The following is a 23,710-nucleotide window of genomic DNA, read 5'->3' on the forward strand; positions in this document are numbered from 1 at the left end:
TCGCGGCGGCCATTTTCCCAAAGCCGAGATGCAAACCTCTGGCAGGCCTACCTGAAGATCAGAAGAATGGATGACTGTTTGTTTTTCCCCGGCCGGTCGGTTCAGGCAGCGGTATTTCACTTGCCTTGGTCGGTGCGGGGTCCCTGGAAACAACACAGTGGTTCTGGGGTGAGCTGTATTCTGGTGGGGATAGCTGGCTCTGCAGGCGCTGGCACGCACCAGGAAAGAAGATAGTGGCATGTGCAGGGCTTCAGTGATGCTGCTGGCATATTCGGAGTCGAGGAGCTTGCCAGGGCGCACCCTGATGATGCGGCCGGGGTTCACCATGTTGATGCGCAGGCCATGGGACTGACCTGCTGACCCAAATTCAGTATCCCTGAAAGTTCTGGAGGGGTGGGTGCCAGCAGAAGTCCGAGCAGCAAGCAGAACAGCGTCGACCCCGTAGTAGTACTGGCAGCGGCCGTGTTGTTGAGAGACGGAGTTCTGCAGGCAGTGGCAGATCCAGTCAGAGGAACTCCAGCAGAGTGGACTAGTCTTCAGCCTTTCGAGATCGTCTTTTGTCTGAGACGTGTCCCCCCCTCATAATCCTGTACCATTTGATTGCTTCACACTGGTAAGTGATCTTCCTGAAAGTTCACTATATGATGGCCTTTCCCCTTTTTTGTCATTTAGGCTACGTTCACATTTGTGTTGTGTGCTGCTGCGTCAGCGACGCAACGCACAACACAAAGAACGCATGCAAAAACGCATAGTTTCACGATGCATGCGTCCTTTTTTTTGCCGGATTTTGGACGCAAAAAAAATGCATCTTGCTGCGTCCTCTGCGTCCTAACGCTTGCGGCAAAAAAGACGCATGCATCGCAAAACGCATGCAAACTCATGTCCATGTGCCCCCATGTTAAATATAGGGGCGCATGGCGCATGTGTCGCCGCGGCTGCACCCGATGCAGAGCGCTAATGTGAACGTAGCCTTATTGCTGAACAGTTCTTTACCTAGTAAAGTATAAGCACAAGGCGTGTGCGCTTTGCATGAATCTATTGCCTGACATCTACCAAAAAGACTTTACTAGTCTTGTTTAGAGCAGACAGTAGCGGAGGAGACCCTTAGCTTTGCCACCAACTTAAAATCAATCACCAGGGTGGAAGTTAGCGCATCCCTTTAAATACCTTTTCCAGAAAAAGATCATAAGGGACAAAAGAATAAGTGCTAAGTTTGCTGTGTCGGATGTATAGAATTTCTCAGATAAGGATGACGACCACTCCAAATTGTCTTCAGCAGCCTTCTCTTCTTCAGATGACACAGGTTAGAACAGATGGACAAGCTCGTAGAAACGGTTAGGACTGCACTTGGGATAGTAGAGTCCAAGCCCGAAAATGAAGTTCCAATCAATCCCGCAAGGAAGGTTCATAGTAGCTCCCTCTGTCTATGACAACAGAGCTACAAGCCCTAGAGGCAGAAGTCTCAGAGCTGGTGCAGCAAGCTGTCCTATTGGAGATTCCCTTGTTAGAGAGAGGGAAAGGGTTTTACTCCCCTCTTTTTCTAATTAAGCCAGACTGCCCGGATTGCTTCATGGCAGTTTTAGATATGAAGGATGCTTACTACCATATGCCTATACATGTAAAACACCAACAGTACCTCAGTTGCGGTAGTCCTTGGGGGAGTAATCAGACACTTCCAATTTAGAGCCTTCCTGTTTCGCCTCGCTATTGTCCCACGTTTTTTCACCAGAGTGGTTGCAGATGTCATGGACCATCTCCGGGAAAAGAGTGTATTGATTGTACCCCAATTTGGATGGCTTTCTAGTAGTAGACATAGTAGTAGGCAATTCGTCCCGACATTGCACTACACAGCTAGAGGGAGTGATGTCCACTTTAGAACAATTGGGTTGGCTGTTGAACCTTTAAATAAATTCAAGATTAGAGCCCCTAAAAGTACAGCCTTACGATGGGATGTGTTTTTAATGACATTTCCATTAGAAGGCACCTGGAAGGATGACGCTATCTCCGTCATCAGTGCAGTCTCTTCCTCTTTTTTTTTTTTAATTGATTTTCACTAATCTGTTTAGTGGGGTTCCCTGTGAGAATGAAATATCAGGAGTGGTCACCATGGATGCAAGCCCCAAGGCGGGGTTGGGTTGCTCAACTAGAAGATGTAATAACCCAAGGGATTTGGTCACTTGACAAAATAGATTTTGCATCAAACCTGAAGAAATTGCTTGCAGTTGAATTAGCAGTAAGGAGACTCCTTGTGTCTCTACAGGGTCATGTCTGGATCGTCTCCAACAACCAGGTAACAATGGCATACATAAACCACCAGGGGGAACCCGATCCAGTCCATTAATGGAGACGACAGATCGCTTATTCCAACTAGAGGAAAGTAATCTCTTGTCTTTGACGGCTCTTCACATAAGGGGGAAAGAGCACATCGGGGTGGACTCTCTAAGCCGCAACTAAAGCAAGTAGAGTGGAAAATAATCAGTGCATCTTCAGCCAGATATTTAAGATGTTGGGCCACCCGGACATAGACCTCTTTGCCACCAAATTGAACATGAAGATGAATAATTTCTATTCTCTGAACCCCAGAGAGGGTCCCTGGGGGGAGAGGGGGGATTCCTTCTTGGTTTCATGGAAGTTCAATCTGGCATATGCTTTTCTTCCAATAGCCCTGATCTTGCTGCTGGTAAGGAAGATCAGAGAAGACAAAGCAAGGATTATCTTGGTTGGCCCAGAAGACCATGGTTCTCATGGTTGACCCATGGGTACTCTTGGAGGTTTTGAATCTCCCCTCAGGCACCAATCTACCATCCACGAGTAACCAACCTTCACCTCACGGCGTGGAATTTGAGAGGGTGCTGTTAATGGAATGTGGTTTCTCTCCCAATCTTCAAAGTAGGAAGGCATTGACAACAAGAATTTTTACCAGAACATGGAGAAAACTATCTGCCTCGGGATCAAGGATTGAGGAAGAGGCTCCAAAGGGTCGTGTTCTGGAGTTTCTGCAAAAAAAAGCTTTGAACTAGGACTATCCACCGGCACCCTCAAGGTTTAAGTGTCCACTCTGGGGGCCCTGTATAAGGCTGCCGTCACACTAGCAGTATTTGGTCAGTATTTTAAATCAGTATTTGTAAACCAAAACCAGGAGTGGAACAAATAGAGAAAAAGTATAATAGAAACATATGCACCACTTCTGGATTTATCACCCACTCCTGGTTTTGGCTTACAAATACTGATGTAAAATACTGACCAAATACTGCTAGTGTGACGGCAGCCTAACTGTCATCTAGCACAGAATTATTGGGTATCTAGATTTATTAGGGCTTCATCTACATCCAGGCCCATCTTAAAAGAAAGAGTAGTGTCGTGGGATTTAAACCTAGCCTTACAGCCATGACAGAGTTACCATTTGAGCCTATTGATTTAGCATCTGTAAATATTATTTCCCCTAAAACAACTCTCCTGGTGACTTTAACGTCTGCATCAACATCAAGGGTCAGTGGCATTCAGGCCCTTTCCAGAGTTCCACCATTCACTCAGTTTTTGGAAGACAGAGCAATCTTGATGTCGGGTCCATCCTACCTACCTAAAGTAGCATCCCGGGTTCATAGGTTACAAGAGAGTTCTTCCTTCTTTTTGTGCAATCCCAAAGAATCAGGAGGAAGGAAAGCTTCATACGCTAGATGTTAGAAGATGTCTACTGAAGTACCTGTCTGTTGCTGACCCCTGGAAAAAAGTTATTCGTTGGACCCAAAAAGGGCCTAACTCTTCAAAACACACACTAGCTAGATGGATTAGGGAGGCATTTTATTTAGCTTATTCTGCAAGTAGTTCCAGAAGGTCTGAAAGCTCACTCCACAAGGGCCTTGGCAACCTTTCTAGGCAGAGAGAACAGATGTCTTAATCGAGCAGATCTGTAAAGCAGCAACCAGGTCTTCTCCTTCCACTTTCTATAAACATTATAGTCTGTATATGGGTTCCTCTTCCAACCTCCCCTTTTGGAAGAAGAATGCTCCAGGCTGAATCCTTACTGTTCTCTGTAATTCTCTCGTGGTGCAGTCATTTGTGATTGATAAAGTCTTAGTTACTTTTCGGTAACGGGGATTTTTCAGAACCCGTGACAGCACCCTTATATTCCCTCCCATCACTTATGGGTGAGCACTTCTTTCACTAGTGTATAAGTTAACATTTATGGTTGTAATTTGTGGTGCAGGTAAAATTGTGTTTTCCAATGACCATTGGAGGTCCTCTCATGCTCTGTAAGCCAACTGATGCGTGAGAGATGTCGCCCTTTTATTCCTGTAGGTTTCCTATGCTTAAAGGGCAGATCCCCTCTCTCGTGGTGCTGTCATGAGTTTAAAAAAAAAAATTCTGTTCCTGGTAAGTAACTAAGACTATTGCTGTAATCGTACTGACCCAAAGAATAAAATGGTCTTGTCACTTTTGCCACATGGTGAACAGTATGAAAAAAAAGACAAGCTATTCCGGAATTGCTGGTTTTCATTAATTCTGCCTTCCAAAAATCGGAATAGAAATTGATTTAAAAAAAATAAGTTAGGGGACGGACATGGTACAAATAAAAAGTCAGCTCGTCCCGCAAAAAAAAGCAGCTGTCTGTGTTTTTGGTGCGGTTTTTCAGCACGGAATTTGCCAATAAATGCTAGGGAAACCTTTTGCCAGCAAAGTCAATGAAAATCTTGAAGTGCTATACATATGATCAATCATTTTTTCTTTCCAAATTTGTGCTGCTTTTAAATCTGCAGCATGTCAATTCTTTGTATTTTTGCCACATTTTTCACCCATTGACTTCAGTTGAGTCAGTCAAAAATGCAGGTATAGAAATGTTTGCGAATTTGCTGAGTTTTTGCTTGCATTTTTCCTGACTTCGTATCAGGTGTTTCCCACGCGTCATCTGTAATAACGCGAGAAACATCGGCTCGGCGATTCTGATCGGCAGTAACGTTACTGTCAGTCAGAGCGCTGTGGGGTCACTGTGAGATGTCAGCTTGACCCTGCAGATGATACTGTGACTGACCCACGCTAAAATGCATACCGCAGGTTACCAGCATCTGCTGATGAGACTACTACTCCCATCAACCGATGCCTGCTGCCACTGATTGCAGTGGGAGCAGGCAGCTACTGATGGGCGTAGGCATCAGCCGTTGCCTGTGCTCAAAGTAAAAAACTAAAAAAAAGTTATAAAGAAATATTGACCTAATAAAAAAAAACATATATACTCCCCTAATCCCTGAAGCCTGTTGTCTCATGTAAAAAAAAATTAAAAATATAAAACACCATATGCTCTCCTTAACGCCTAATCCCCGATTCCCATGTTGCCTTAAAAAGAGAAAAAATAGTAAACCACCATATCCCTCACCTATCTGCCGTAATCAATACTGTAATCACTCCTTCAATGTGTGGACTGAGCTGCGATGAGAACGTTCACCGGAGTTCGTCAGCTGATGAGCCTTTGTGACCTCACTTACAGCACCACAGCTGTGTGAGAAAGTGAGCTCACTGAGGCTCTTCGGCTGATGAACTCTGAACGGTGAACGTTGTACCGCAGCTTAGCACTATATACACTGCAGGAGTAATTACCTCCTATGTCAGTGTATAGCCGGCTGTCCTTGAGAGCAGTCACATCAGTGACTGCTCTCAGCCATCAGGATCGTCGTGGGAGATTATGGATTATCTTTTCACTTTGGACAGGTGAGAAATATTGTGTATTTTAATTAATTCACTGGAGACGTTGGCTTCAGTGGAATGGGCGATGATGTGAGTATGGTTTAATTTAGATTCAATAAAGATGTCTGTTCTTATTACAAATAAAGGAGTTTATTCTGGGGGTGTCTAATTTTCTCCTACGCCTCATTGGGGACACAGGACCATGGGTGTTATGCTGCTGCCACTAGGATGACACTAAGTGAAGATTAACTCCTCCCCTGCAGTATACACCCTCCTGCTGGCTCTAGATGAACCAGTTCTTGCTTAGTGTCTGTAGGAGGCACTTGGGTCTGATTTTCAGACTTCAACGTTTTTATTTTATTCTTGATTTTTATCTTCTATTTTTTATTTAACTGAGTGAAGGGGCGACGGATACTTACTAGGTTCCGATCTCCGAATCATCAACAGGCGAGAACACGGAGAGTCCCTCCCCGTACCCTCTCCTGCGACGTGGGAAGCCAGGCCTGAGCTCATTTTAGGGGCGACGGTTCCTTCGCGTTCCGATCTCCCCACACCAGCAGGCGACCACATGGAGTATCGTCTCCATCTACCTCTCCTGGAGCCAGGCGTACAGCCGGACATTATTTCTATGGCGTCCGTGCAGCCCCCCACTGCATCACCACTGATATAGCGGATGATGGAAGGCAGAAGCTCTCCACCCACCCCTGACTATGGCGTCGGTGGATTGAGTCTGAATATCAAGCCAGTGCACCTACTGTGAGTAGATCTGCAGCGGCTGGTGGAGGTTCAGGGGAGTCCTGGTCCCTGGGATGGGGGAGGTGCCCTCAGATACATTGCGCTGCGGACCTTATTTCTTAAACTCCCGGCCTGCATGGCCGGGTCGGGCACCGGTGCTCCGGCGGCAGTACCGCGGTGGTGTATGGCCACGGCCCGCATTAGAAATTTAGCTCCCGGCTTCTGGCCGGTACAGGCCGCAGGCTTACCTCCGCCTACCAGCAGTTAGCGCCCACTGGGCGGAGGTCTTGTCAACAGCCGTTCGGGACACCGACCTTCCCGAAGTAGCAGACCTCGCTACTCAGATAATCAGAGCTGGGGATTTTGTAGTCACCGCTTCCTTGGATGCCGCTAACTGTGCTTCCCAAGCAGCAGCAAATGCTATCACCACTAGGAGGGCTCTATGGCTCAGAGACTGGCGTGCGGATTCTGCTTCCAAAAAGTCATTAACCTCTCTACCCTATCAGAGCGGTCGCCTGTTTGGCGAAAAGCTCGATCAACTCATTTCTGACGCCACTGGAGGAAAGAACAAGTTTCTCCCCCAGCAGAGGCCTGCTCGGCCCTTTTGGAACCAGCAGCAGCAAGCTCGGTCCCGATTATTTTTTTTTATTTTTTTTTTCGTTACAACTCAAACTGGTCTTCTACATCCACATCCTCAGGTCCTGGGCGGTTACAACACAGGGACAGAGGTTTCCAGCCCTCACATAGACCTTCCCCTTCCTGGAGAGGCAGGCCCAGACAGTCTGGACCCAAAGGGTCCAAACCAGGCAGGCCTTCCACTCAATGACTCACTATGGTATCCGAGGGACACACTCAAATTAGGCGGCCGTCTGCTTTCGTTCAGTCACACATGACGAGTGGGTCCGGGACTGTGTCCTCCGGATACAAGATAGTTTTCATGATACAATATTGTTCTGCTCCAGGAAGACATCCAGGCCTCTCTTGAACCCCTCGACTGAGTTCGCCATCACCACCTCCTCAGGCAAGCAACACCTCCTCAGGCATTGAATCCTGGGTCCTAGAGCAGGCAGGGTTTTCTCCGGAAGTGATTTCTACCATGATCAGCGCTAGAAAGCCTACGTCTATGCGCAGTTATCATCGCACTTGGAAGACCTTCTTATGGTGCAAGGACCGGGGACGTTCTGCTCTTGAATTTTCCATCCCTTCCATTCTCGATTTCCTGCAAACAGGATTGGATTCAGGTCTCGTCTTTTAGTTCTCTCAAGGGGCAGATTTCAGCCTTGTCAGTCCTGTTCCAGTGCAGGATTGCCAACAGATTACAGGTGAAGACATTCATCCAGGGAGTCTCTCACACGTGGTGCTGCCCTATAAGATGCCGTTGGAACCATGGGACCTTAATTTGGTCCTCGGAGTCCTGCAAGAGGACCCCTTCGAACCTCTGCAGGAAGTTTCCCTATACTTTCTCTCATGGAAAGTGGCTTTCTTAGTTGCGGTCATGTCTATCAGACGAGTCTCAGAGCTAGCAGCTTTGTCTTGTCGAGTCCCGTTCCTGAATTTTCATCAAGATAAGGTGGTTTTGAGAACATCCCCGTCTTTTCTGCCGAAAGTTGTTTCCTCTTTTCATCTCAATGAGGAAATTGTCTTGCCTTCATTCTGTCCGGAACCAGCATATCGTATCGAGAAGGCCCTTCACACTCTGGATTTAGTGAGAGCTCTTAGGAGATATGTCTCGCGCACAGCGTCTTTCCGCAGGTCGGATGCCCTGTTCGTGCTCCTGGAGGGGCCAAGGAAGGGTCTAGCCGCTTCTAAGGCTACAATAGCTAAGTGGATTCGTTCGGCTATTCAGGAATCCTAATGGATTAGAGGTCATCCTGTCCCAGCAGGGATTAAGGCTCATGCCGCGCGGTCAGTGGGTGCCTCTTGGGCCATCTGGCACCAAACGTTGGCAGAACAGGTTTGCAGAGCTGCGTCTTGGTCTAGCTTGCATACGTTTACAAAACCTTACCATATCCATTCTCAGGCCTCGGCAGATCCGACCGTTGGCAGACGAATTTTGCAGGCTGCAGTGCCGCATCTGTAACTTGTGGGTACAAGGGACAATAACAGTTGGCTGTTTCCCACACGGGGACTGCTTTAGGTTGTCCCATGGTCCTGTGTCCCCCAATGAGGCGTAGGAGAAACAGGGATTTTTGTGTACTCACCGTAAAATCCTTTTCTCCGAGCCAATCATTGGGGGACACAGCACCCACCCCGTTAGCCTAATGGCTTTGTTAGCGTAATGGCTTTGGTTTTTTCTGTGTTGGTTTAGTTTTGATATAGTTCATCCTTGTTAATACTTTAAGCTCCTACTGCTTTGTTACCGAACTGATAAGGGTTAAAATTAAAATTTTAACCCTTCCTAATGTTTTTTTGTTTCAAAAATAATGCTGATGTAAAGCAGACATATAAATTATTTTGTGCAGCATGACAAACTGGTTTAAGGATATAAAAATTTTAATTTGCCACTAACATAAGGTACGTGTCACAAAAAAAAAAAAATCTCAATCACTTTGATTCGTTGAAGCATTCCAGACTTGTTACTACTTATTACCTCATACTTTGAGTACTTACTTGCAGAAATTTCTGTAAGGGTTCTTGGTCTCTTGGCAGCAAAATTGCTTTGGCAAAAACTCACGTTTTGCTACGGTTTTGTATGCATTTTTTTGCATGCGTTTTTGCTTGTTATTGTACAGCAATGAATGTTTGTTTTTTTAGCTAAAGATTTTTTTTTTTTTTAAACAAATGTCTTGTGATATAATTTCTTGGTCTAACACTTTCTTTTTCATTCTGATGCAACATCTGTCATTGACACCAAACCCTAGGTTTAGTCATGAAAAATTGTCAACCACACACCCTCATTACTAAACCAGTAAGTAAAGAGTTAGACACTCACTGTCCCAGCCTATGTAGGAGTGTCAATAGAATGAACCTACATAGATTGTAACTAAACAGCAACTGGCAGAAATCAGCAGGCAAAGAAATTGTTGGCTCCCACGTAATTTTCATAACCAGCAGAGGGAAAACCAACAGCTTAGGGCTGATGTAAATATTCTTGGAAGTAGCCAATAGCTATAAAGATTCCCTGGCTATTCACATCGAATATCATATATAGAAAAATTGGCACATACCAGATGCTGAAGTCAAATTATTTAATGCAGTCTACGTAAAGTAGTAAAGAGTATACATACCGACGTTTTTGTCTTGGTGACCTTCTTCAGTTTACCGACTGCTGTATGTGAAGGTTGTTGATAATAGAAAGTGTTTCCTCTAAAAGATCATCCAGTGGGATTAGAGATGGTATAACAAGAGGTGGATGCCGCGTCTCACGGAGTACTCACTCCGGACAATGATGGGGTTCCTGCAGCAACCCCACCTGGCTATTTGCAGTAAGTCAAGGCTAGGCAACCCATCTCTAAAACCTCTAATGCCCCACCCCCCCGTGTGTAGCGCTAAGCTATAGTGAGAAACTTCATCAACTGATGAGCCCTGGTGATTGTGCTTATGACACCAATGCTGCGTGAGTTTTTTATTTTGAATATGTATTTAATTATTTTAAATGCTTTATTTTTTAATTTTGAGCACAGGCACTGACTGACTGTTATCAGTGACAGCAGATGTAGCCTGATGGGAGTAGTAGTCTCTCACCAGCTGTGACGCCGGTGACCTGCGGTAAGCATTTTACCGCGGGCCACAGTCACAGCTGCGGGGTCACGCTGACAGCATGACCCCATAGCGCTCTGACCGGTAACGTTCCTGCTGATCAGAACCCCCACACCTGTTTCCCACGCTGTCTCAAAGATGACAGCGTGGGAAATACCATAGGAAGTCTGTAAATAAAGCAGTAAATCCGCAAACCTTTTTATACCTTGTTTTTTTACTGTGGATTTGACACTCAATTGAAGTCAGTGGGTGAAAAACAATAAAAATCTGCACAGTGAATTGACTTGATTCAGAAAAAACGCACTGGAAATACTCAAAAGAAAATTACTGATCATGTGCACAGCACTTCAGAATTCTCATTGAATTAGCTGGCATAAAGATTCCCTAATATTTTTGGTCCATTTCTGTGCTGAAAAACTGCCGCATTGTAAAATTTGGACTGGGCAGAAAGGTGAAAACAGGCTGCGGGGTGAAGGCGTTAAACACTTTATGGTTTCCGAATCCTAAAATTGTTAAATGACGTAACATAAGATGGAACATGTGTATAGCAATGTAATTTTCATATTGCTGTTCGCTATGTCCATTTTTTTGGTGCTGTTTTAAGCAGAATCTGTCAAGATATACATATCCTTACACATGAAAGCTTGTAAGTCCTTGATATTTGTCTCAATGCCTTCCTTCACTAATGCCATCCTTTGCATTGTCAAAAAAGGAGGATTTAAATCCTGTTATTTACCGCAGTTTTACACAATAAATCATGGAAAATAATCTAAGCTGCAGCATCCTATAGGCATTTATAGGCCCTGTAGCTGCTGGATGGAATTTGATTATCAGGTCCTGTATATCAGTTATCCTAATAGGATGTCCTGTTTTGTCAATCTATCATTTTATCAAATTCCATTAGACGCTGTGACACTGAGCTGATTTAATCAGTATGGTCTGCAAGCACCTAGATGTAATGGCTCTTTGGAGATACATGTTCTACAGAGCTCTGGAATATGTAATTTTAAATTGTGTATTAGGAAAGATTGGCGGCATTTTAATGAACTTGGAAAGCCAATATTGGTCTCAAATTAGGTAATGGGCATTGCAAATGACTAATTGGATTAATTTCTTCTCAACTTCTGTTTATCAGATGTAGGAAAGATGTTTTCTCATATGTAACAGTCCAAGCTAATAAGGTACAATCCTTGTGGTTACATCACTGCTTGCAAAGTGAAGTTTCTGAAGTCACATGATGTGAAATTCCCTGATTTGGATACTATGGTTTTGTGGACCATCGTGTACTCTACATCATGGGATGGTGCTAGAAAAGTACAAAACGCTGATTTGGAAGGATAGGGAATAGTGATGGGCAATCACTAAAGTGCTCGGGTCGAACAAATTGGAATGCTCGGGTGTTCGACCCGAGCAACAAGCCCAGTGTAAGTCTATGGGAAACTCAAGCATTTTTCCGGTGGACCCCCCCGGCGGTCCTCAGAGACACTAGAAATTGTGGAAATCGATGGGAACAGTGCTCAAATGACATGGGAACAGCATGGGGAAGACCCCCTGGAAGCATTTCTGACTCCCAGGTCACTGCTGTGAACAATATTATCAGAGTCTTACACCGCTTTTACAGACTCACAATAAAACATACAAAAACAAAATGGATTTTCCTGGGAAATATGTTAAAGAAATTCCTTTCCAGGGTAATGACTTGTATATAAGGCAAAATAACCAAAAATGCTCCTCCACACCTTGGGCTATGGTCACACGTAGCGTTTTTGATGCGTTTTTGAACTTTAGCTTTGCTTTCAACCAAGACAAAAGCATTCACTAGGAAATGTCATTTTAACATTTTCCAACCTTATCTGGCCATGTGGTGTTTGTGACACATCATCAGACACATCCTGTTTCATTTATGAAGGAGGACCTCTGAAAGTCACAAAACCTATTTTTATAGGTCCAGCAGTTAGCTCTCTAAGTATAGTGAGGGCTATCATCCGGCTATGCTTTGTTTCCATTATTAAACAGTGGGTCTCCTTTACTGTTATTGTGTATGCAGTGAGTGGCTGCCAAAAATTTGGATGCACCCCAAAACCCCTTTGAAGAGACAGAGGAGGACCTACTGAAAACAATGTTCTCATTATTAGGAAGTGGGTCTCCCATAGTGTTTGCCTATGCAGTGAAGCAACGGCTGCCCAAAATTTGGAGGCACTCCAATGCCCCTTGGAAGAGACATGGAGGGCCTCATTAAAAAAAAAAAAAAAAAAAGAGTGGGTCTCCTATACGTTTAATGCCTATGCACGAAGTGTATGGGCTGACAAACATTTACCGCTATGGAATGTACATGAACATACTGTCTACCAATTTTTTTTAAACAGGCATCATAAACACCCTTTAAAAAAATGATGTGGGTGTTGCATCATGGGATCACGGTCACCCTGGTGATATGGTGGTGGAGGATTAGGAGAAGGAGGACGACAACAGCAAATAGCCAAAATCAGGAAGCGTATACCCATGCGTAGGTGTGAAGAGGTGCATGGGAATAGACCTTAAAAAAGACACTGGATTTGAGTTTGTTACGCTGCTAACATTTGGTGGTGTTGAGAATTCTGGCCCAATTCAGTCCTTGTTCATTTTAATAGTCAGCCTGTCAGCATTTTCAGTTGACAGGCGGATGCGCTTATCAGTTTTATAATTCCACTAGCAGCACTAAAAACCCACTCTGACAAAATGCTAGCAGGCCAGAACCTCCATGGCGTGGAGAGCCAGTTCATGCCACGTGTCCAGCTTGGATACCCAATAATTAAGGCACAGAGGAATCACAGAGGACGTTGGTATGGTCAGCAAGGTACTCCCTCAGCATCTTCCCAAACTTTGCACTCCTTGTGAGAGTACCCTGTGCCTCACGACCTGTGCAATGGGGAGTGTCTGAGAAAACTCTCCCAGAACTTTGCTGGATTGGAGTTCTCTCACCTGTACTCCTTGGTTGTCCAATGAACGGTGACCTCTGCTGCCACCAACGTTCAGATGGGAATTTTTTTAATAATTCCGCAACAAGGGCCTTCTGGTACTGCCCCATTTTAGTAGACCTGTCCGCCTCAGGAATAAGAGATCGGAAGTTCTCCTTGTAGCATGGGTCTAGTAGTGTCACCAACCAGTAATGACTCACCCAAAATTTTGAGAACACGAGGGTCACTGGAAAGGCAGTATAATAGAAACTCAGCCAGGCGTGCCAGACTGCTAACAGGCAAGACTTCAGTGTCCTCACCAAGAGGACAACTGACCATGCTAAACTCCTTCCTCATTGTCACCCAATCCACATTGGGATGAGATGAGGCTGGGCTGTGTGTAATCACCCTGTATGGTTTTTTGCTCCATCTCATCGTGCTCCGCCTGCAATGAATCCTCTTTTGATTGTGAGCAGAGAGCGTTTCAGAACACAGAATCAGGATGGTGACACTAATTATAGTGTCATTGCCGCACACCATCTTGGTGGAGACCTCAAAGTTTTGGAGGATGGAACATATGTCTGACATCCATGTCCACGCCTGAGGTCTTGTGTGTGGAGTCTGAACTGAATAACGACGGGCTTGTTGATGCTGGTTGTCAACAATTGTCCTCTTCTGCTCACAAATCCTTTCTAACATCTGCAATATAGAGTTCCAACGCGTGTGGACATCACATACCAGTCGGTGAGGCTGAAGCTGCAAATGCTGCTGAAGCACAGCAAGGGCGGCTGAAGCTGTAGCTGACTTGCTAATATGGGCACACAGGCGGCATACTGTGACAAGCAGATCCGGCAGTTCCAGGTAGGTTTTGAGAATATGCTGAACCACGAGGGTAAGCACATGGGCCAGGCATGGTACGTGTGAGCTCGCCTCAGAGCCACCATCAGGTTCCGGCCATTGTCACACACAACCATGCCTGGCTGTAGGTTCAGCGGTGTCAGCCACAGATCTGCATGCTCTTTCAGAGCTGTCCACAACTCTTCAGCATTGTGTGGTTTGTCACCTAAGCATATTAGCTTCAGCACAGCCTGTTGCCGCTTGACTGAGGCAATGCTACAGTGCTTCCAGCTTGTGACTGAAGTGGTCATTTGAGAGATGGAGGCTGAAGAGGAGGAGTAGGATGAGGTGGAGGAGCTGTAGACTGTGGTGGCAACCCTGTTTGACCTAGGGCCTGCAATCCTCAGCATTGGGAGGACGTGTTCCATCCCAAGGTCCGACTAGGTCCCGACTTCCATTGTTTACCCAGTGTGCCATCAGCTAGACGTACCATCCCTGCCCACAAACACTTGTTCACGTATCCATGGTTAGGTGGACTTTCCCAGTAACTGCCTTGTTGAGGTCACGGCTAATGTGGGACATGTGCTTGTGTAATGCGGGAACGGCACATTGGGAGAAATAGTGGCGGCTGTGGACCGAGTACCGAGGGACGTCCGCTACCATCAGGTTGAGGAAAGCTTCCGTCTCCACGAGCCTAAAAGGAAACATTTCGAGCGCTAGCAGTTGTGAAATGTGTGAATTTAGTAGTGTGGCCTGTGGGGCATTGGCTGCATATTTGCGCTTGTGTTCCAAGGACTGGGGTATAGACAACTGAACGCTGCGCTGGGACAAGGACGTGGCGTGCTTGCTGATGGTGCTAGGTTGAGTGTGTGCGACAGGTGCAGGGCAGAAGGAATCTTTGCATGCACCATGGACAAGGGATTGGCTTGCACACACAACAACGGAAGAAGCAGGGGTGTCACCTGCAGACACTGTTCCTGAACCCTGGGGTTCGGCTCACAAAGTCGGGTGCTTTGCTGCCATGTGCCTGATCATGCTGGTGGTGGTCAGGCTGGTAATTTTGCTACCCCTGCTGATGCTGGCCTGGCAGGTGGTGCAAATGGCCTCTTTGGGTTATCGGCAGAGTCTTTAAAAAACAACCAGACTCTGGAAGACCTAACAGTTGTACTGGCCACTTCCGTCGTGTTGGTGTTATGGGGAATGGTTGACTGCCTTCTGTCTGCGGCCACCACACTGCTTCTTCCTGCCTGTTGGGGTGCTAAGCCTCCCTCCCCCTGTGTGCTGCTGCCATCGCTCTGCATATTCTCCTGCCAGGTTGGGTCAGTTACTATATAATCCACCACCTCGTCCTCCACATTCGCACCCTGGTTGTCCTCCTGACTTTCTGGAAATTATGTCTTATCGTCCACCTCTTGTGACACTTTCCTACCGTCGCCTTCGTGTGACTGTGGCTGCTCAAATATTAGGGCATCGCTACATGGGATCTCCTCTTGCCCCTCTTCAAGTGGACCTGGCAAGAGGCCCAAATCTATAAATGGGAAAAGTGAACAGCTCTTCGGAGTGTCCAAGTGTGGGATCAGTTGTCTCTGGGCACTCGGCATGGTGGGAGGAAGGCGGACCAGGGTGAGGAATATGCGGTCCAGATTCACGGCTACTGAGACTTGACTGTGTGGAAGACAGGGTGGGGATGGTGGCAAAGTGACTGGAAGCATTATCTGCTATCCAATCAACAACCTTTTGACAGTGCTCTAGGTTCAATAGTGGTGTGCTGCGGTCCCCTAATAATTCATACAGGAATGTCGGGCGAGAAGATATGGGTGTTTGTTGTGGCACGATTTCAGCTTGGACACGGCCTCTGCATGCACCATCACCATTATGTCCAGTTCCCTGTCCCTTACCACGCTCCTTGACCATTTTAAATGGGGGAAAGTATTTTCCACGTTCACTACAAATGGCTGCCTATGAAACTCGTGATCGATGGGGTCCCACTTATCCAAAATTGTCATGTCCAAAATGTTTTTGAACTAATTATGACCCTTTTAAGTATGTGAAGTTTATTGTTCCTGCTGTCTTTGTCTAATATTCAACAGAGTGCATTGACATACATAATTTTCGGGCATAAACGCCTACTGGAGGTGGCCCCTCGGACACAGTCAAAAATGCTATGTGAAAGCACCCTAGCAGTGTTGTAAATTTAATTTAATTTGATGTTTATCCAAGTTATAGAATTTTATTTTAGATTGCTTTTGCATGATTAGCTTTTTTGGGGGGACTTTCTCTTTTCTGTGTACTAAATTTGTTGCCGATTTGTTACTGGATTTCTGCAAACTTTATTCAGGTGAATGATATGAAAAATCTGCTGTGTGAAAATATTTACTGTGGTAGGAATACAGCTTTAAATCTTTTATAGGCTTGTGAATTAATGTCTGCCATTAAAGCTCCCCCAAGGATTTGCCATTTAGTTTCCCTAAAGGGAAGGTAAGTTCATAACCAATTAAGGACAAAGTTGGATCCTGGGCAAAAGTTTAAAATGGGGCCCCAAATGCCAACATTTACCACATCACACAGAAACATTTTGTTGCATTTACATGCGCTGAGCTCAGGCCTCTAAACGAGTGCGATCGACTATATTGAAGTCGTTCAATGCTTGTTTCCTGGCCTCTTTACACCTGAGGAAGAATGATGGGCGCAGAATGGTCACTAGTAGATAAATGTGTTACCATACAGTATGATATCGGCAGTATATCTGCAGGTTACATCGGACGATGTGCTGCTGAGAACAATTATTTTTGTTTCGGCATAAACAATACAATCATTTGATAAATAGGCATCATTTTGTTTGTTTAGTATAATACACCCCATAGTCCTCCACATAGTATAATGTGCACCACAGTCCCCCGTATTGTATATGTGTATTGTACTATGTGTCATCATACTGCTCAATATAATGCAGCACCCCCTCAAAATGCGTGCACACACACTCACACTTACTCCAGCAGTATTACACACAATGCTTACCTTTCCTCGTTCCCTGCTACTCTGGCTTCTGCATTGCATCTCATCAGCTCCACTACTGGCATAGCATGACGCACGATGAAGTGACGTCATCACGCGTCCACTGCATCAGAAGCAGCGGGGGAATGATGGGAGAGAGAGCGTCATCTGACACTTTCTCCTCAGTCACTGCTTCCAAATGTTTCGGCTTCCGTGACACCGACTAATTTAATGATGGCGGCACGATGCTGGGCCCCATAGCGGCCTTGTGGTATGCTGCTATTAGCTCACACCACAGCTGGGGACCTTAGGCAGCGGCCTGGTCAGCCTGCCACTAACTCTAGCCCTGAAGGGGTGCTATATGTACATTACAATGTCAACCTATAAAAAGATGATAATATACAGAACAATGGATTGTTATCCTTGTTTGTGACTGTATTTTAAGGGATTAAGTCCTGGAATTCACAGGCCCACGGCAGCATTGCACACCAGAAAGTTCAGTCTAAAGCAGAGATTTATTTAAACTTGGCTCAACCAGCATAATACCCAATGAGTCAATAAGTGATCATTACTCCCGCAGCCTGATAACAACATATTTCTCCCATGCCTGTAAGCCCTATGTGAGCTGATCACGTCGTTCTGAACTGAAATTGATACCGTATATGTATGTCAGCTGCAGGGTGTACTTACCATACACACATGTACTTCATCCTGCTCAAAAGGGCACAGTAACTGATCCCCTGGCACTGTAATGTGAATTCCGATTTCTGCTGTTTATCTGCTTAAATGACATGGTCTTTAGTGATTGCTATATGTAAATGATTAGACATGTAAGGTGAGGGGGCTTCTCCTTTGCATAACCCCACCCCCAACACTGAAAGCTGTGTACAGTTTGCATAGTCTGAAAGCTCAATTAGTGTTGTAGGCGAGGTTATAAAAAGTTCAGTATTCGGAGAGTTGATAGATCTGCGGCACATAAACCTGATTTTTTTCAAAACTGCAGCAAGCAGCCCATTAAATAATACATCCCTGAAATCGTCGGTCTCCGCCCCTGTATCATGCTGTTCTCAGGTGAAAATCTGGTGACCGATTCCTTTTAAAGGCATTTAAAGGGAACCTGTCACCCCGTTTTTTCAGATTGAGCTATAAGTACTGTTAAATAGGGCCTGCGCTGTGCGTTACTATAGTGTATGTAGTGTACCCTGATTCCCCATGTATGCTGAGAAATACATTACCAAAGTCGCCGTTTTCGCCTGTCAATCAGGCTGGTCTGGTCAGGTGGGCGTGTTCACAGCGCTCTTTTCTTCTCCAGCTTTCCGTTGGTGGCGTAGTGGTGTGCGCATGTCCAAGGTCCGAATTCCCTGCGCCCACGTGAAGACACAGCGCGCGATCTGCGCTGTTATCCCTTGCATCGGTGGGGGCGGCCATCTTCCTGGGGCCGCGCGTGCGCAGATGGAGTGCTCTGCTGCACGGGGCTTCAGGAAAATGGCCGCGGGATGCCGCGCGTGCGCATTAGAGATCGCGGCGGCCATTTTTCCAAAGCCGAGATGCAAACTCGGCTTTGGGAAAATGGCCGCCGCGATCTCTAATGCGCACGCGCGGCATCCCGCGGCCATTTTCCTGAAGCCCTGTGCAGCAGAGCACTCCATCTGCGCACGCGCGGCCCCAGGAAGATGGCCGCCCCCACCGATGCAAGGGATTACAGCGCAGATCGCGCGCTGTGTCTTCACGTGGGCGCAGGGAATTCGGACCTTGGACATGCGCACACCACTACGCCACCAACGGAAAGCTGGAGAAGAAAAGAGCGCTGTGAACACGCCCACCTGACCAGACCAGCCTGATTGACAGGCGAAAACGGCGACTTTGGTAATGTATTTCTCAGCATACATGGGGAATCAGGGTACACTACATACACTATAGTAACGCACAGCGCAGGCCCTATTTAACAGTATTTATAGCTCAATCTGAAAAAACGGGGTGACAGGTTCCCTTTAAGTGTGCCATCTTTGTAGACTCATTAGTGCTTGATAGGATTCATTTCAGCTTTATACGGTAATTAAAAAGAATCTGTCACCTAATTTGGGGCCTATAAGCTTCGGCCACCGCCATCAGGGGCTTATCTACAGCATTCTGTAATGCTGAAGATAAGCCCCCCCCCCCCCCCCCCCGATGTAACCTGAAAGATAAGAAAAACAAGTTACGGTAGATTATTCTCACCCAGGAGTGGTCCCGGTCCGGTCTGATGGGCGTCGCAGGTTCGGGTCCGGCGCCTCCCATCTTCATACGATGTCGTTCTCTTCTTTGCTTCCTGTCGCGGCTCCTGCGCAGGTGTACTTTATCTGCCCTGATGAGGGCAGCGTAAAGTACTTCAATGCGCAGGCGCCGGGCCTCTCTGACCTTTCCCTGTGCCTGAGCACTGCAGTACTTTGCTCTGCCCACAACAGGGCCGATAAAGTACGCCTGCACAGGAGCTGCGACAGGAAGAAAAGATGACGACATCGTATGAAGATGGGAGGCGCCGGACCTGCGACGCCCATCGGACCGGACCGCATCGGGACCTCCCATGGTTGAGTATAATCTAACGTGTTTTTGTTATGTTTCAGGTTACATCGGGAGCTTATCTACAGCATTACAGAATGCTGTAGATAAGCCCCTGATGGCGGTGGCCGCAGCTTATAGGCCCAAAATTAGGTGACAGATTCCCTTTAATTTTCAGTTATAATAAAGTACTAGTTATTATATGAACAATTAATATTGTGTGACCTGTATCCTAGTGCAAGGGTCCCCAACTTGCAAGATTATGCTGTGTGGCTTTTGGTTTCTGGTAGCTCGTGGCAATAGCGCTAGGTAACGATCATGATGTAGTTGTGGTGGAGAACAAGCTATGAACAGTCTCTGGAGTATCAGCTAGGCAACTGCCCCCTCCATCACATTGTTAATGTCATCCCTTGTTCAGAACCAAAAGGAAAATAGACCTCTACGAATTGACTTTTATTGATATATATTTTAAAAATCAATATTTGCTTAAAAATGGTGCTAAAGTATGGGCCAACAGGGAAAAAGTGTTATAACCTACTATGAAAGGCTAATCTCTCCCTAGAAGAGCCCTAAGAAATCGCCCTACCTGTCAGCGGAGGTTGGCACCCTGGTTGTAGACGTGATGGCGCCGTCGCTCAGCGTTGGTAGTCCTGAAGGCCCTAATGCACCCTTAACATACTAAACACTGAAAAATACACAAAAATCTCACACACAAAGTTTTTCACACAAAGTACCCCTAGTGTGAGGACCCAGTGGTCTCATAGGAAGATGAATAAATATCGGAGTCCTATATTGCTTTAGGTCATCTAAATGGGATATAGCCAAGATGAACAGTCATGTAAATAACAAGTGGCTTTTATCATCAGTGATGTGACAAAAATAAAGGAGTGGAGCAGATGTATAAATGGCCTAGATAAATAATAAGTCTCACTTGTCTGAAGATTAGGCTACTTGTAACTGTAGTTCAAACAACCGTTAGATCAGATATATATATATATATATATATAATCCCCGAGAGCGTCATAGGCTACGTTGTGAGGTGAAATTTTAACCCCGCGCGTTCCAATTCACCAAACAATTTTGCCCCTATCTACATAATGGGGAAAAAGTGAAAGGAAAAGTGTTGGAGGCGTATAGTAAATATCTGTGGTTAGTTATAGCACCTCACTTCTCTTATTTTCCCATCACACCTCTCATTTTCCCAATCACATCTTTAATTTTCCCCCTCACATCTCTCATTTTCTCCCTCACACCTCTCATTTTCTCCCTCACTCCTCTCATTCCCCCCTAACACTTGTCATTTCGACCTCACATCTTTCATTTTCCGATCACTCCACTATTTTCCCTCACTCCTCTCATTTTGCACTCACACCTTTTCATTTTCACCTCACACCTCTCATTTTCACCTCAGTATATACATGTTTGTCATCTCCCTTATATATAGTATACACCTGTATTTCATCTCCTGTATATACCTGTGTCATCTCCCCTGTATATAGTATATACCTGTATGTCATCTCCTCCTATATATAGTATATACCTGTATGTCATCTCCTCCTATATATAGTATATACCTGTATGTCATCTCCTCCTGTATATAGTATATACGTGTGTCATCTCCCCTGTATATAGTATATATCTGTGCGTCATCTCCTCCTGTATATAGTATATACCTGTATGTCATCTTCTATATATAGCGTATACCTGTATGTCATCTCCTCCTGAATATAGTATGTACCTGTATGTCATCTCCTCCTTTATATAGTATATACCTGTGTGTCATCTCTCCTGTATATAGTATATATCTGTGTGTCATCTCCCCTGTATATAGTATATACCTGTGTGATCTCCTGTATTAGACCTCGTTAACACGTTATTTGCTCAGTATTTTTACCTCAGTATTTGTAAGATAAATTGGCAGCCTGATATATCCCGAGCCAACAGGAAGCCCTCCCCCTGGCAGTATATGTTAGCTCACACATAACCTGTCTATTATGTGTATGTGACTGACAGCTGCCGTATTTCCTATATGGTACATTTGTTGCTCTTGTAGTTTGTCTGCTTATTAATCAGAATTTTATTTTTGAAGGCTAATACCAGACTTGTGTGTGTTTTAGGGTGAGTTTCGTTTGTCAAGTTGTGTGTGTTGAGTTTTGTGTGGCAACATGCGTGTAGCAACTTTTTGTGTGTCGAGTTGCATGTGACAGGTTAGTGTAGCAAGTTGTGTGCAGCAAGTTTTGCGCATGGCGAGTTTTGCGCGTGGTGAGTTTTGTCTGGTGCCTTTTGAGTATGTGCAAGTTTTGTGTGAGGCAACTTTTGCATGTGTTGCAAATTTTGTGCATGTGGCAATTTTTCCGCATGTGCAAGTTTTGCGTGTGGCGAGTTTTCCATGAGGTGAGTTTTGCACTTGTGGCGAGTTTTGCGTGAGCCTATTTTTTGCATGTGGCGAGTTTTGCGCGTGGTGAGTTTTGAGCGGCGACTTTTGTGTTTCGACTTTTATGTGGCGAGGTTGGTGTATGTGTGGTGAAATGTGTGCTGAGGGTGGTATATGTGTTCAAGCAGGTGGTAGTGTGTGGCGCATTTTGTGTGTGTGTTCATATCCCCGTGTGTGGTGAGTATCCCATGTCGGGGTCCCACCTTAGCAACTATACGGTATATACTCTTTGGCGCCATCGCTCTCACTCTTTAAGTCTCCCTTGTTCACATCTGGCAGCTGTCAATTTGCCTCCAACACTTTTCCTTTCACTTTTCCCCATTATGTAGATAGGGGAAAAATAGTTTGGTGAATTGGAAAGCGCGGGGTTAAAATTTCACCTCACAACGTAGCCTATGACGCTCTCAGGGTCCAGACGTGTGACTGTGCAAAATTTTGTTTCTGTAGCTGCGACGCCTCCAACACTTTTCATTTCACTTTTTCCCCATTATGTAGATAGGGGCAAAATTGTTTGGTGAATTGGAAAGCGCGGGGTTAAAATTTCACCTCACAACGTAGCCTATGACGCTCTCAGGGTCCAGACGTGTGACTGTGCAAAATTTTGTGGCTGTAGCTGCGACGGTGCGGATGCCAATCCCGGACATACACACACACACATTCAGCTTTATATATATATAATCTCAGCTCTAGATGGCGTGACTAAGAGTTACATTATATATTGTCATGATTGAATTATGTGCCTAATCTAATGTATTCATTCTTTTTTTAGGGGGCGAAGGGATTTTTTCTTTTGCGGTTAGGCCAGTTACTGTCACTTTAAATTGATCATTTCTGTCTTTCATCTTTGATTTATTTTTTTTTTTTTTTAGGGAAGGGAATGAACCAGGAGACTCTACGTCCATCACTTATGCAGAGCTCTTGAAGAAGGTGTGCCAGTTTGCCAATGTTCTACGTAGTCAAGGTATACGGTCATTTAACCATGCCTGCTTAATGTTACTGTAATAAAACGTGGACTCTTACCACGGTCGTTTTTTATGTATCCATAACCCATTAAAACAAACTAACATTTGTTTCCGCAGGTGTGAAAAAAGGAGACCGTGTGTCCATATATATGCCCATGGTGATAGAGCTTGTTGTGGCAATGCTGGCTTGTGCTCGAATTGGAGCCATTCACTCCATAGTGGTGAGTTTTATGTTTGGACATATATTTTTATGAAGATCATATCATCTCATCTCATAATTGTCACTAAATATACAGCAGGTTCAAAGTTATACTTTTGTGCACTGAATTTTATAATGGAGTGAATGGATTTATTTTACAATAGTGAACCTCACGGATTAGGAGACATGCTGTGATATCGCCACATGGACATTGGCAACCTAAAACCTATATCTATGCTTGGGCAACCACTTAGGGCTCGCTCACACATATAATACAGCATATAATTCAGACGATTGCTCATCTGCAATTTTTCTATAGTCACCTTCCACGACAGCATGGGAGGTTGTCTCCACACCCTAATGGGGGACAGGAAGCACAAGAGGTTAAAAGCCCCTCCCACCTCCTATTCGCCAGTGTCTTTCCTGTCCCCCATGGGGCATGGAGAGGTTGTAGTATGCTGTAGGGCCAGTGACTGCAGCGTACCTTCTTTTGCTAAACCGGACAGTGGTGGTCGTGGGTTCGTCCCTCCTCAGATCTGCTCCCGTCGCCAGCTGTGGCCTTGGGACCTTCCCAGCCCACCTGCGCCCCCACAAGGAGGGTAAAGCGGGCCGGTGATCACCGACCAGAGGCCTCCCGAAGCTCTCCGGTCCTTTCTTCCTCACTTGCGCGCTATTCGGCTTCCCGGAAGTGGAGGGC

At 45.5% G+C, this 23,710-nt stretch overlaps 1 protein-coding gene across 2 annotated transcripts in view; it reads left to right on the forward strand.

Annotated features, from left to right (window-relative positions):
* Nucleotides 1-23,710, forward strand: part of ACSS2 (acyl-CoA synthetase short chain family member 2) — a 117,624-nt gene that overhangs the window by 52,022 nt on the left and 41,892 nt on the right. For both annotated transcript variants that reach the window (XM_069752131.1, XM_069752130.1), the window contains exons 3-4: nt 22,722-22,813; nt 22,932-23,035. In XM_069752131.1, coding sequence (XP_069608232.1) covers nt 22,722-22,813; nt 22,932-23,035 — 196 coding nt within the window. The remainder of the gene's footprint in view (nt 1-22,721; nt 22,814-22,931; nt 23,036-23,710) is intronic.

This window comes from Ranitomeya imitator, chromosome 2 (assembly GCF_032444005.1).
Source record: "Ranitomeya imitator isolate aRanImi1 chromosome 2, aRanImi1.pri, whole genome shotgun sequence".
Lineage (NCBI taxonomy): Eukaryota > Metazoa > Chordata > Amphibia > Anura > Dendrobatidae > Ranitomeya > Ranitomeya imitator.